Below are 13638 nucleotides of genomic sequence, written 5' to 3'. Positions count from 1 at the left end.
CATTGGGCAGTAAAAAGGGAATACATAAATTAGGAGCAATCTATTTCACCTTACGTAATATTTCTCCAAAGCACAACTCAATGCTGCTTAATATTCATTTGGTCGCTTTATTCCATGCACAAGACATTAAAACATATGGCTTTTCTAAAATACTTGCTCCAATTGTGAAAGACATTAAAGAGCTGGAGACTAAAGGAATTCCGGTCCGACTGTATGAGGAAAATGTGTATGGAACTATTGTCCAAGTTACTGGTGATAACCTTGGCCTTCATGGTTTGTTTGGTTTCGTAGAATCATTCAGTGCCAGATATTGTTGCCGCTTTTGTCTTGCTGAGAAAGAGGACTTTCAGACAGAATTCACAGAAGATTCACCCAAGATAGTGATGCGAACTCAAGCACTTCACGCAGAACACTGCCAGATAATGGAGAAAACTGCTAGTCTTCCGTATGTGATGGGTGTTAAACGTTCTTGTGTTCTAAATTCCTTGCAGTACTTCAATACATGTGAAAACTTCTCTGTAGATATTATGCACGATATCTTGGAGGGCGTGGCACAATACGAAATGAAGCTGCTAATACTACACTTGATCAAAAACTACACAACATCAAAGGAAATAGACAGAAGAATTAAGAACTTTAACTATGGCTACATGGAACAAAACAACAAGCCACCTGCATTGAAGTTAGTAGAGGACTCAAATGACTTAGGTTTAAATGCGATCCAATCTTGGTGTTTACTTCGCAATCTACCACTTATATTTGGAGACTTGGTTTGTCGAGATGATCAACACTGGTATTTGCTTCTGTTGTTGCTTCAAATAGCAGATATTGTATTTTCTCCTATGTTATCAACTGGCATTACCATTTATTTGAAACATTTGATTTCAGAGCACCATGGGTTATTCAAGCATTTGTTTCCCAAAAAGAAGCTACTGCCAAAGCATCATTTTATGGTGCATTATCCTACATGTATTCGTAAAATTGGACCACTTTTGCATACCTGGTGCATGCGCTATGAAGCGAAGCACAATTTCTTTAAAAAGCAACTAAAAAGCTTCAAAAATATAACTAAAACATTGGCAAAGAAACACCAAAGTCAAGTAGCATATAGTTGGCAGATATTTGAGCCCGACAGACTGGTGCTTGGTCCAAGTAAAATGGTAGCTTTAAATGTGATGGACAGGGGCTGTGAGATAGCAGAGGCTCTTCAGGTAGCAATTGACACTAAGGTGTTAGATGTTAGATGGGCCAAACACCATGGAAATATGTATCGTCCAGGTTTAGTTGTTTGTCTGAAAGTGCTTAATGAGATGCCAGTTTTTCACAAAATCCACCATGTTGTTCTTAAAGATGAGAGGTTACTGTTGTTTACATTTGCACTACAAACAGTGTGTATGGATGAGCATTTTTATGCATTTAAAGTTGTGTGTACTGCAGATGGACCTCATGTTGTTGATGTCAAAGAGCTTTTGTGTTACAAAGCATTCGATATGCAGATGTCATACAATAATGATGATTCAAGTTCATTTATTGTTCCATACTGTTTCCTGTGATAAAAGAATCGCTAAGCTAACTATTGCACTGGGGATGAACAGTGGATTTCAGAATGTCTTTGCCCATAACTCAAATTCTAATTTATTTTTATTTTCTCCTCTTTTATCTGATACATCTAATCCACCCAATTTCAAAGAGCACATTGTGTCCAAATTGTGATGGCCCACCAATTGGGTGTGAATGTTTTGGCTGGGCTGATGGCTATTGCAGAAATTTACAGCCTTATCTGCAGCTACTGATGGTGTGGTGATAGTGTGCATACCTGTTTGCAATATTCTGTTTGTTTTATTATGAAATTATAGGGATGTGTCACCCTGAAAGACTTTTTTCCCCTCATATTGATTACCCTGCCTGTGGAGCCTTATTCATGGAGATTTTTGTTGCATGTATTATACAATGCTGTCATATTACAAAGGCCAAACATGTATATTATGAGTGCTCAGTGCATATGTTATGCATTTAAGAAAAATACAATTACATTGTTGAATTTTATTTCTTGTCTTTTTTATTTCAAACATTTTAATCCAGAGTTGTTATTATAATCAATATTGAGTAAAATACAACTCTTTATTGAGTGAAATAGAACTCTATTCATAGTAGAATTAGGCCTCTGTTTTGAGGCAGTTACTACTCTGTACAGAGTAAAATACAACTTTATTAATAGTAGAAATAGAACTCTTATGAGGCAGTTACTACTCTGAACAGAGTAAAATACAACTCTGTATTGAGTGAAATGGTGTTGGAGTTGTTCTCACTTTATGCTAAATTGAGTAAATTTTAATCTTGTGGAGTAAAATATGAACTCTCGATAGAGCAGAAATAACTCTGAAAATTTAACTCTTTGACGAGAGTAAATTTTACTCTTTTTGGACTGGGACCAAATACTATCTTTTTGGGAGTAAAATTTTACTCAAATTGAGTCAAATTAACTCTTCAAAATTTTCTGTGTACAAGAAATGCAAAACAGAAAAAAATATATTCAAACAGAAATGTCAGATTTTGATTATGAAATGAAATAAAATTGTCTAGCCATATAGTAAATAGGGAGGCTGGTTAAGAAAGCTTCTATAGATACAATCTATATTTGTATTAATACATAATATCATATTATCATGATATATTATTCTTATTATATGTTATTATTTTATATTTTTGACTTGTGATATGAAAGTATAGTATAACTTCTTATAGCGCGATCAGAGGAGCCCCAAACCTGTGAAGTGCCCCAGCAGCCAGTTTACAGGTTTTTTAATATGATCTTGGGGCGACCTCTGGTGGAGCGCGCAGTCATCACACGAGTCATTAGTGAAGTGGATCTTAGTGGATTTCCAGGTTTTACATGTCACTTGGTCTCCTGTAATAAGATCTTCCAGACTGTGTCACAAGTAAAACGACTCTCTTCTGTCTTATTTATGCATGCAGTTGCTGTCTACTGTTTCTAAAATAATTCTTAATGAAACAATCATCATGTAATTTTATTTGGGTCATTTAAAACAATGACTCTTGTGTTGTGTTTGTAACTTGCACGACAACAATTAAGTGCGGTGACTCACTGGCAGGAGGGTTTCTGTGTCCCAGCATCGCTGCCATTCCTGTGACTGACTGAGCAGGCTGCTTTCTTCAACGCGTGTCACTGCTGAGGGAGTGATAAGCAAACAGGAACTGCTTGTACAGTGACATACGCCTGGATAAACGAAACAAAACCGTCAGGGATCAGGGGTCGACTCTGTTGTGTTTTAAACTCTGACGGGACTCCGCATGGAGCCAACAAATCTACAGGTAGGATGAATAATAATCTGTAAAACTGGAAGCTGGAGTGAAACAAGTAGCCTATAACTCAGATAAGAATAAACAATTGCCTGTATGTAACCTGACGGGTTTCATGTAAACAAATGCTTTCGAAAGGTACTGTGTGCTGAATTAAAATTACATCCCGTGTTTTATTAAAAGTACAAGAGAATAAGCAGTTCTTACTTTGAATGCAGTGTGTCAGTATTTCTGCTTAGAGCTGACTGAACTCCATCAGTGACCAGGAATAGTGATTCACATCAAGTCCACACATTCAGTGGCAGTCTATGAAATTAATCAGTCACAGTTAATTAAATGTTTTATGCAAGACATGTCACCAGTTATAATATATCTGTGATCTGAGTGATTTACATAACGTTTTCATGTCCCAGATAGAAAATCTGATAGCCCGACAGTTCTCTGACTGGTCAAAAGAGTTAGAGTTGCTCTGATTGGTAGCAAGCTCCTATATCAATAATTTTAATAACTATTGTTTCATTCTTTATTTATATTATATTATTAATATATTTCCTGAACTATATTTATTATTATGAACCAATATATCAAGGTAAATTCATTGCAAATGACATCAGTGAACCTGATTCTGACTTTGAATCTGCAGACACTCAGTAGACAGTTTACTGTCACTTTGTTTCAACACATTCACTGTAAAAATGAAAAGATGAATAACTGGACGTGCAGCAACTCAGACACTAAAATCATTTTGTCACATTGCATCAAAGAGAGATTGATCCGAGAATTCAATATTTTGTTACGTAACTGATTCATCATTTATTCTATAAAAAGTCAATCCTGATGTCTATTAGTAAATTGACTTTTAACGGCACAAAAAGCTCAGGTGTAATTAACAGTTTCATTCAATTTTAGAAATAACAGACCTTTTTTCACATGATTTGATATGAAATAGTAGGGTAAACACAGATGTTGCCAATGATACTAACTGAAGTCCCTTTACATTTCATATCATTGCTACTAGTGTCAAAATGGCAGCTGTGAAAAAGGTTGATTTTCAACTACTCAGTCAATTTACTATTTCAGCATCAGCTTCAGAGCATTTTCAGAAATTATTTTGATTATTTTATTTTATTTTATTTTATTTTATTTTTTGGTTTAAGTACATGAGATACTGAGATTATGTGAATTTACTGAGTTTTAGGCTCCTCTACAGACTCTGTCATATATTGTTTAAAAAAAATACGGTAGTATAATATCTGAAATATTATTTTCCCTCTCTTGCAGAAAGCTATTTCTGTAGCACAGAAGGCCTCACAAGAAGACAAAGATGGAAACTATGAGGAGGCCATCCGCTCCTACCAACATGCGGTCAAGTACTTTCTGCACATTTTAAAATGTACGTCACCATGGCTGGAAAGAAAATGATTCTAATGTCAGACTAAAACTCCACACCCACTGAGACATATCAGGCCGTAACGGTCTGCACATGGGTGCCCATTACTGTTATTGAACTAGTAATGTGTTGTGTTTGTGTGTATATGTCAATTTTAAACTGTGCCATCCTTATAACATGTTACAATTAATAGTTTCTGAAATATCAGAACAAAAAATCAGTAATATTACAGAACTGTATGAAATTCATTTTATCCTCCCCAACAGGTGAACCCCAGGGTAAAGATGGAAACCAGAAGATCAGAGATAAATGTAAACAGTACCTGGACAGAGTGGAGGAACTACAGGGATACCTAGAGAATAAAGAGGTTGCTATAGAAATTCAAGAATTAAGTCAAGCGCCTGAGAGATTATAGATAATTCATGTTAAAACATCTCATGTTAGAGCGACAGGGTTAAAAGTTCATGGATAGAAGATAGATAATTCATGTTAAAATGCATCAGAAGGACAAGGTCAACAGTTCGTTCATAGTGTTTTATTTCAGTAAACCTATGCACCGTAAATAAAGAGGTAGGGGAGGACAGAACGGGGGCAGTTGTAATGGGGCAAGCATAAAAGACTCAATTCCTCCAACTGACCCTTTGCTAAGCAACACCTTCCTTATTTACTGTTGCTACGTCTGTCAAGCTTTCCGTTCTCACGCTGCACATATGCTGTTTGCAGTAATAACAGTGGCTGATTTTACATTGAAATAGGGAGTAACTCTTGAACCACAAGGTCTTCGATTTCACAGAGAAATAAACAAAAGCTGGCTTCTCATATTAACTGATGACCGATGACTGACTTTGTCGCCTAAAATGATGACTATCACTAGGAGATTTCATAAACGTAGCTGGCTATTTTAATGTTTAATGTGGTAATGCTAATGTTAAAACTTCTTCAGTCAGCTGAGAACTCTGTCTCCAGGTGACTTTTCAGTGTTTCCATCTGACATGTTTTAAAATGAAAATCCTGTATAAGGGTTTGAAATATGTAAAGTTACTTAACATGTACACAACATTAATGTTAAAAGACTGAGCCTAAAGCTATCTTACATCCCATCAAACCTTCTTCATAACAAATCCCAGTGTAATCCCTGGGAATAAGCCATGGGTTTGGCAAATGCAGTATTATTTAACACAGGTTTGGCAGTAAGCTAGTGGTAGTTATCTGGACATGCTAATGTTTGCAGCTTATGTTTGAGAAAGTTTAATCCATACTTCACACAAATGCTCTAGTGTGTTACATTTTTGAAAAAATATAAAAAGAGACACTGTTCAAATTCATGACACATCAAGTATCGTTTATCTAAAAGTCCTAAGCACACCGTTTCAGTGTATTGAAATACAAAACTTGACAGGCCTGTGGTGCCCTAGTTACAGATGCAAATCTATCATTGGACAGTTGCTGTTTGGAAGAGGGGCTTAGCAAAGGGTCAATCAGCAACAAGCTAGAGTGATGACAATAGTTTGCACATGCTTAGTAGGAATTCTCTCTCTATCTCTGCACAGGAGCAGGATCATTTCATCAGGGCAGAATTTGTCAACAAAAATGTGATGTTGAAACTTACTTTTTTAATTTTATCTCTAGGTTATTGGTTAACAATTGAACAAACATGAATAAACTTTGCTGATATAGGTGTTGCTATCTAGCATACAAGATTTTATCATGGCTGCAAGATTGGGGGCAGTTGAGTGTAAGCACCTTCTTTGTCTTTATTGAGATACTTTTCTGTTTTAAAAAAAAGAGCATATTTTACTAAATCTAAATGTAAAATTACTTTTAGCTCAATTCAAATGACCACTATTATTACCACTACAATAGTTGTAATGCAGAAATATAAATATACTTTTGGTTTGACTGTATACAATATCTGACATCTAAAATAATAATTTAAAAAAACTCAAGTAACATTATCAGCTACTAAAGCAGTAATTACTTTTATGCATTAATTTGAGATACAGTGTTTGATATGACTTTTTTCATTGTTACAATTGTCCTACTGTGACTTCTTAAATTTAATATTATAGACTTGAGCTTATTAGTGAAAATATATCAGTAGTATTAATTATTGCAGCTATATTTCTTACTAGTAGTCTGTGAGCCATGAAGGAAAATGCAAAAAATGTTACAATTGTTCCCAGTCTCCCCTATGGTTTATGAGTTAACACCTAATCAGAAATCACCTAATAAACACCAAGAACAGCAAACTGGAAAAGAAAAAATAATGTAGTAAGACAATGGTACTACATTTAACACAAAAGATATGTCAGTCTGGTCCCAACATTCAGTTTATAATTTTAACACTGAATCAATCTATAAAAATGCACTAAGGCACAGTACTCTGAACGAGGCTACGTCTTGACGTCATAACATTCCGTTCACGCCAGTATCGACTTTTAATGCGGAAGTTCCCTCCTCGATCTTCTTGGGAGCGATCTAACAAACGAAAACAAGTCTCAGAAAACCTCGACTGTCGAGTTAAAAGTCAACTTAACAGGTTGATTTCTGAAGTAGTGTGTTTAAACGTTGTTTACTCACGGTGGTGTTACACTCGTTTCAATTACTGGACAAGTGATCGGCCGTTATGGCTAACAATAATTTACAGGTAAGTTGAGGAGCAATCCCAGAGCTGGCTAAAACGGGTAACTAACTAAATAAGCTGAGAAAGTTTTTCACGTTAAGGATTTGACTTAAAAAGTGCACCAGCTGTTGACAATAGACAGGTCTATCTTAATTTTGTTGAGTTGTGTTCGGTGTAAATACTTCCAACTGTGTAAAACAGCGCAGCGTTTGAGACATTAGCTGCTAATTAGCATAGTTAGCTAATGTAGCTAACCTGGGCATGAATCCGCCAGTTAACTTTTCAACAACAAAAAGGATACCAAAAGATGACGTTGTTGTCTAGATTTTTCATGTTACATAAAGACAGATGTTATCCGTTGGAAAGATACATGCAGATGTGGCCAATGCAGTTACATTACCGTGAGTTTGTATTTACAAAAAAGGCAGCTTATGAGATTAACGTCGCTAGCTAGCTAACGGGTTTTATTTTGGCCTTTAAAAAGTTATTCACTTCAAAGAGAAAGCAAAACTGTTTTCGATATATTCTGTACAAATTGTGTGATAAGTACTTATGTTATAGTTACATTTTGTAGCCACAGTGACAAAAAAGGAAGTGAAAGAATGTGCATTCAAATTCAGACTCAAGCACACCTACCTCGGAATATGTGATGTCAGACAAACAGACAGGTGTGGTGTTAAGTCTGATCTGTGAATATAATAAACTACAGTAAGTATACGGTCTATAGGAAGGTTGGAAGACAGAGGCACTTAAATATCTATATTCAGTCAATTTCATAACTTTCTTTGCTGACATTTGTCATTTTGTTTGGACTTTTGCGTTTAGTGGCTGATGTTTGAAGTGACGTTTTTATAAGTTAAATACTTTGTTATTAATCTCCTAGTTGTAGGACAAAATCAAATATCACAACATTTTTGACCAAATATACAGACATCAATATTTTGACAGTTAGGGATGTAACAATACATTGAATATTGTAATAAAAACATAAAAATGTCTCAATACCATACCAGGCTTTGACCATATCTATCGCAATATATTTTTTTGTTTTTTAAATTTCATTTTATTCTATAAATAGATTGCTATTGACTGCTGCACTGTTTTTTTTATTTTGCAGTTGTACATACATAATTCAAACATTCATCGCCAAAGACAATTCATGTCATTTTTTGCATATGCAAATGACATAGCTTGCAACTTTTATTTCACTGAAGAAGGAGAGGAGCAGCATTGTTAAGCTGAAAGTAAATTATTTAATAAAGGACTTTTTTAGTTATCTTTTTTTGTTTGTTATTGAGATAAATATCTGATTGTGGAATTATTGTACCTTCTGGTGTCATAACATACCTGGTGACAATATTGCTGGGATGACTATTGGCACTTTTACAAAATATTAACACAATAATATTTATGATAAGTAATCATCAGCAATGTGCATATAATGACTATGTGGGTAAGGGCAGCTAGAACTGTGTGTTAAGTCCAGAAAATTATAACACTAACTGCAATGCAGTCTTTAAAACCAGAAAAAGACAACACTGATGCCATATCACAATACAACGATATCCAAAATCTAAGCCAATACATACTGTCATGTGGCAGTACTAATACATATTGATGTATTGCTCAGCCCTAAGTAGTTGTCTGTGTTCTTCACTGTTGTGTAAGTATAACATTGATCTGTGTCCCTGTTATTTTAGAAAGCCATTGATCTTGCCAGCAAGGCAGCTCAGGAGGATAAAGCTCAGAACTACGATGAGGCTCTGCGTCTGTACCAAGCTGCTGTTCAGTACTTCCTCCATGTGGTAAAATGTAAGGCACAAACAAAATTGTCATTTAGTGTAAAGTGTTCACTCAGTCTGATAACACAGCTATTTGTCACAACAGGAACTACAATCTGATAATAATTATTCTTGACATGGCTGTAGCTTGGTGTGGTTTCATGTCTCTCAAAGTAATATTTTGTACACTATCATAGCAGTGGCAGGAATTTTAATAGTTGGTTGTGATTTTTTTTTTTATCATTGTTCATATAGCAATCAGAGTGCACTAATGCTGAGATACTAATAGAAGGGTGGTGTCATTTTGGGAACAAATACTCCAACCTAAAATAATTTTTGTGTACCTTTTTGTGCTCATTTCTTTCAGACGAAGCCACGGGTGAAAAAGCCAAAGAGAGCATCCGGGCAAAATGTACCGAATACTTGGACAGAGCAGAGAAGTTGAAAGACTATCTAAAGAGGAAAGAGAAAGCTCCCCCTGCCAAGCCTGTCAAAGAGTCTGACGACAAAGGGTGTGTTTATGGGTTGGGCAGCTGGGTCTATGTGTGCATTTGATGTCATTCAGATGTAGATGGGAAATGCTATTCATGTTTCTTTTAATATAGAGAAAAATATAATAGAGATTATTTTCAATTGATATATTGACAGAATTCTATTTTTTAATCATTATAAGTGTGTGCTTCCAGGAATGACAGCGATGAAGGTGATGATCCAGAGAAAAAGAAGTTCCAAAATCAGCTGTCAGGTTTGTAATATTCCTTTTAGGGGCTATCAGGTCCTTGGCAGGCTTTGTATTTATTTAATCTTAAGTGTTGTCATGATGTTTGTGGAGGTCATTATGTGCAGCCTGTTATAATTACAATATTATTTAGATTCCTCAGTAATGTAGTGTTGTTTTTCCAGGTGCAATTGTTATGGAGAAACCAAACATCAAATGGAATGATGTTGCTGGTTTAGAGGGAGCCAAGGAGGCGCTGAAAGAAGCTGTTATTCTTCCAATCAAATTCCCCCACCTTTTCACGGGTATTTAATTTTATTTAATAGGGAGGCTACATAATTTCTTTACTCTTAAACGGTAGAAGCAAAGATCTATGTCCTTGAAGCTCTTGTGTCAGATTACAGTTGATGATTTTTGGTGACATAAATATAGACTAAATTACCATTTTGCTTGACTGACAGGAAAGAGAACACCATGGAGAGGGATCTTGCTCTTTGGACCTCCAGGTACAGGAAAGTCCTATCTGGCTAAAGCTGTCGCCACAGAGGCAAACAACTCAACCTTCTTCTCCATCTCCTCATCTGACCTGGTCTCCAAGTGGCTGGGAGAGAGTGAAAAGTAGGTCATATTAACAGATATCCACAAAAGCATAGGTTAAACATAAAAATATACTGCAGCCAACAGCATCTGCAGCCAACAGCATGCAGATATTACATTTCTCAAAAATCCCATTTGCTTCTCAGGTTGGTGAAGAATCTTTTTAGCCTTGCAAGGGAGAACAAGCCTTCTATAATCTTCATTGATGAGATCGACTCCCTGTGTGGCTCCAGAAGTGAGAATGAGAGTGAGGCTGCTCGCCGTATTAAGACAGAGTTCCTGGTTCAGATGCAGGGTAAGTCTGATGAGCTGAAGTAATTGTTTGTAAAAACTAAATTCTGTGAAAATTAAAATGGTCCCCACTTGTACTGTTAAATTAAATTGTTTCAAAGTCTGAGATATCAGTGAAGTTTATTCAGCAATATTTAATATCCTGAATGAGTAACAGCCTGTGGGATTGAAATGACGGCTCAAGTAGAAAATGGATTTTGATGCACTAAGTGAAGCAACCCTTTCAGTTTCAGTCTCTTCCTGTATTGCAATTTTTCACTGCAATCATTACAGTTACATGGCATGGGTATAGACAAATGCATTACCATAGAAACTCAAGTTGTGCACGGGAGAAAAGTATAGCTGCAGTGGTTGGGTGACTAGAAGGTACTTACAGACAACCTTAAAATATTTAGGTTGTTGGCTGCCAAGACCTTCAGCTTGTCTGCTTCAGCACTAAAGAGAATCAAACTCTGCAGCATGACAAATCTGGTCACACCCATAAACACGTGTCGGAGCAGATAATGTTCTTTGACAGATGAAGGAAAAACACCTGCTGTGACATCACTGATTGAGGTGTGGCCAGAAGTGCAACATGCTATTTTTAGATGAAAACACGCAGACAGGAGTGACCTTAAATGTAAAATGAAATTATATCCACTTTCTTCAACTGTTTCAGGTAAAATAAACAGTTAAACTTTACTGCTGTTCAAGTGAGCTATTACTCCATTGTACGGATAATATATTAAGCTACACTTAATACATTATCCAGACCAGGCCCCCCACCCCTAATCTCATCTTGTGTGAGGCAGCAGTAACAAAGCTTGTAACAAAGCTGGAGGAATCATTAGCTGTCAGTGAAAGCTGTCTAGATTGTTTAGATGTTAAGTCTTTAGGTTTGTATTTACCCTGACTTTTTTGTTTTGCAGGAGTGGGAAGTAACAACGAGGGAGTGCTGGTACTTGGGGCAACAAACATCCCTTGGACCCTAGACTCAGCCATCAGGAGAAGGTAATTGTTATTTTTTGGTTAAAGTTGTTAGTAACTATGTTTTCATTCACCTGTACTAACTGTACACTGATATTATTCTGTCAGATTTGAAAAGAGGATCTACATCCCTCTGCCTGAGGAGCATGCCCGCGCCTTCATGTTCAAGCTCCATCTGGGCTCAACCCCCAACAGTCTCACCGAGAGTGATTTTAACACCCTGGGCAAGAAGACAGACGGATACTCAGGAGCAGATATCAGCATCGTTGTCAGAGACGCTCTAATGCAGCCTGTTCGAAAGGTCCAGTCAGCAACTCACTTCAAACGGGTACGGGTCTTTTAAAATATTTCTTTGTTTTACGCTTCAGTAACCTGACATGCCAGCTAATTTGTTACACAGAACCATCTGGGAAGTCGTTGTTAGAAAAGGGTAGGCACTTCCAAAAAACACTTGGTAGGTGATTGGATGAACCATCTGTGTACCACCTCTAAAACAGGCTAATTTCACCCAATCAGATCAAACTTGCTGCAGCCAGTCGGGAGGGGAGCGAAAATGAGCGATGAGTAACTTTCATGGATGCTTCTTGCACCACTTTTGGTGCAGACAGAAACGGATAACTTGAAGCCTGGCGAGATGGATTCTTGTGTGATTTTGCGAATCCAGCTTCCTCACAAGTTAAATGCTTCAGTGTACTTTGTTGTACTTGACTAATTGTTGCTATTTTTATTTCATTTCTGATATTTTTATTTAAATAAGGTACGAGGTCCATCGAGATCTGACCCCAACACTATTGTAGATGACCTCTTGACTCCCTGCTCACCTGGCGATCCCAACGCAATTGAAATGACATGGATGGATGTCCCTGGGGAGAAGCTAATGGAGCCTGTTGTATGCATGGTGAGGATATAAAAAATAGTAGATTGTATTAAGAAACCTATTAGAGCCCTCACTATAATATCATGCCACCCTAACATTGTGTTTTTTTGTCTTCTCAGTCTGACATGGTGAGGTCCCTGGCCAGCACAAAGCCAACAGTCAATGAACAAGATCTGGAAAAACTGAAAAAATTCACAGAGGACTTCGGACAGGAAGGCTAGGTGGGATGATTGAGCCAACCCAAACCAAAGCAAACGGATTTGTGATTGTTTCTCTTTACTGTCCTTGTCCCGTTTATCTCTCTCTGTCTCCTCATAATCATTCATCAGGCCTTGTGGTTTGTCAGATTATGACAGTTTTGCCAATCTGATAACTACACAAATGGTGGAAGACTTTGTTTTACTCTATTCACCAGTGTCCAAAGAAGATTAAAGACATCTGCAGCTGACCTGATAATAGAATCAATATGACAGGGAATTTAGAGGGTTCTTTGACTTATGCACTAAGGAGTAAGGGTATTAATGAACAGTAATACACAATAAATATTGAAGGCTTTTGAAATCAAGATGATTTATTTAAAGACAGCACTAGGCCATGTGTTCTTAATTTCCAGTCAGAACACATCTTACTAGATGACCCCTTCCATCTATTTTTTATTAAGAAAAAACAAGCATTTTATAGTGTATACTGTACTTTGTGGAATGTATAAGTCTTGGGCTGGGGGAGTAAAGCAGTGCATGAGTTCATGTGATTGGTTGTGGTGAAATATGTCAGCTGTCTCAAGATGGTGGATGGTTAGAGATTTGAGACAGAGATACTCAGGAGGAGAACTGCATCAGGCCCTGTGGAAATTTTAGATTGTTTATCCAGTTTGTTAACAAATGACAATTGACCCTTCATAAGGCATGCCCCTTTTTGCTCTGTGCTCCAATAACAGTTGAGCAAACTTGATACCGTGGTCACCTCTGTCCTTTTCCTGTAAACACAACATGGGTCACAACTAAAGTCACTGGACAACCAAGTGAAGATGGGTCAGACTAAGGAAGGATCAATTGTATCTCTTTACTCATTTGT

The 13638-nt window shown here is 36.8% G+C and overlaps 1 protein-coding gene across 2 annotated transcripts; it reads left to right on the top strand.

Annotated features, from left to right (window-relative positions):
* The first annotated feature begins 3270 nt into the window (after positions 1-3270).
* vps4b (vacuolar protein sorting 4 homolog B) lies at positions 3271-13310 on the top strand. Of its 2 annotated transcripts, XM_084732139.1 has the most exons (13): positions 3271-3333; positions 4603-4714; positions 4978-5078; positions 9035-9146; positions 9483-9627; positions 9802-9860; positions 10019-10138; positions 10295-10451; positions 10577-10725; positions 11630-11711; positions 11796-12015; positions 12445-12585; positions 12684-13310. In XM_084732139.1, the coding sequence occupies exons 1-13, from the start codon at positions 3313-3315 to the stop codon at positions 12783-12785; spliced, it is 1521 nt and encodes a 506-aa protein (XP_084588265.1). In that variant the 5' UTR covers positions 3271-3312; the 3' UTR covers positions 12786-13310. The 2 variants fall into 2 exon arrangements, with proteins under 2 accessions (XP_084588265.1, XP_084588266.1); XM_084732140.1 differs by lacking the exons at positions 3271-3333; positions 4603-4714; positions 4978-5078 and adding an exon at positions 7141-7358.
* The last annotated feature ends 328 nt before the right edge of the window (positions 13311-13638 follow it).

Source organism: Lutjanus erythropterus, chromosome 12, assembly GCF_056507025.1.
Source record: "Lutjanus erythropterus isolate fLutEry1 chromosome 12, fLutEry1.hap2, whole genome shotgun sequence".
Lineage (NCBI taxonomy): Eukaryota > Metazoa > Chordata > Actinopteri > Lutjaniformes > Lutjanidae > Lutjanus > Lutjanus erythropterus.
The sequence above is the reverse complement of the archived record's forward strand: the minus strand, read 5'-3'. Positions and strand labels throughout refer to the sequence as shown.

Excerpts from the sequence above, each read along its gene's own strand:
- vps4b (XM_084732139.1), top strand. The coding sequence starts at position 3,313 with ATGGAGCCAACAAATCTACAG. Across the intron at positions 10,139-10,294 it reads ATTCCCCCACCTTTTCACGG|GAAAGAGAACACCATGGAGA; the intron begins GTATTTAATTTT and ends CTTGACTGACAG. Across the intron at positions 12,016-12,444 it reads CAGCAACTCACTTCAAACGG|GTACGAGGTCCATCGAGATC; the intron begins GTACGGGTCTTT and ends TATTTAAATAAG.